This window comes from Bison bison, unplaced genomic scaffold, assembly GCF_000754665.1.
Source record: "Bison bison bison isolate TAMUID 2011002044 unplaced genomic scaffold, Bison_UMD1.0 scf7180017846410, whole genome shotgun sequence".
Classification (NCBI taxonomy): Eukaryota; Metazoa; Chordata; class Mammalia; order Artiodactyla; family Bovidae; genus Bison; species Bison bison.
The window spans coordinates 1-665 of NW_011476983.1; the positions used below are offsets into that span (position 1 = coordinate 1).

General features: G+C 71.0%; 1 protein-coding gene across 1 annotated transcript in view; it reads right to left on the reverse strand.

The window, feature by feature from the left end:
* Positions 1-41: 41 nt before the first annotated feature.
* LOC104988258 (sialidase-4-like) overlaps positions 42-665 on the reverse strand; it is a gene marked incomplete at its 3' end in the record, with an annotated part of 5,401 nt that continues 4,777 nt past the window's right edge. Inside the window, exon 3 of the mRNA XM_010839525.1 lies at positions 42-660. Coding sequence (XP_010837827.1) covers positions 42-660 — 619 coding nt within the window. The remainder of the gene's footprint in view (positions 661-665) is intronic.

The following is a 665-nucleotide window of genomic DNA, read 5'->3' on the forward strand; positions in this document are numbered from 1 at the left end:
GGCTTGTCTCCAGGGCCGGGGTGCACTCCCCCTAGCCTCACGTTCTCCAGGACCTCCTGCAGGGAAAACATGCAGAAGGAGATCTCCTCATAGGAGACCCTGGCCCCACTCTCGAACAGACAGGCGAAGGTCGGGACGCCCCCAGGGGCAGGCCGGATGGATGCCAGGTCCGAGTAGCCACTGGGGCCCTGGTGGATGACCCAGGGCTCCGTCCAGCTGTGGGGGTCCAGCGGGGACCGGCTCAGGCGGACACCCATGTGGAGCCGAGCCCTGCGCCCCACTGGGTGGGAGTACAGCAACCACGTGGGGCTCTGCGACAAGGCTGCAAGAGGTCCCGGGAGCACTGAGGCCCAGGAGCCCCAGTTCTCACCAGGCTCCCTGGGGCCGTTGCCACAGCCCTCCATCCCACCCAGCCCCCCGCCCCCACGGGTGTCTCCAGTGCCCTCCTCTGGGGCCTCCCTGGCCCCAGGACAGAGGTGCGGAAGGCGGAGGGGGTTGCTGGTGCCCGCGGACCACCCCTCATCCTTCCACCCGCTGGCGGGCGGGGCCGGGAAGCCCACGATGCTGCCCTGGCAGCCCCGGGCGGTCTCGGCCAGGGCAGGCACCAGCTCCCCGGGCAGGAAGGAGGTGCCCTCGTCCACGCTGAGGGCCTGCACGCGGCTGCC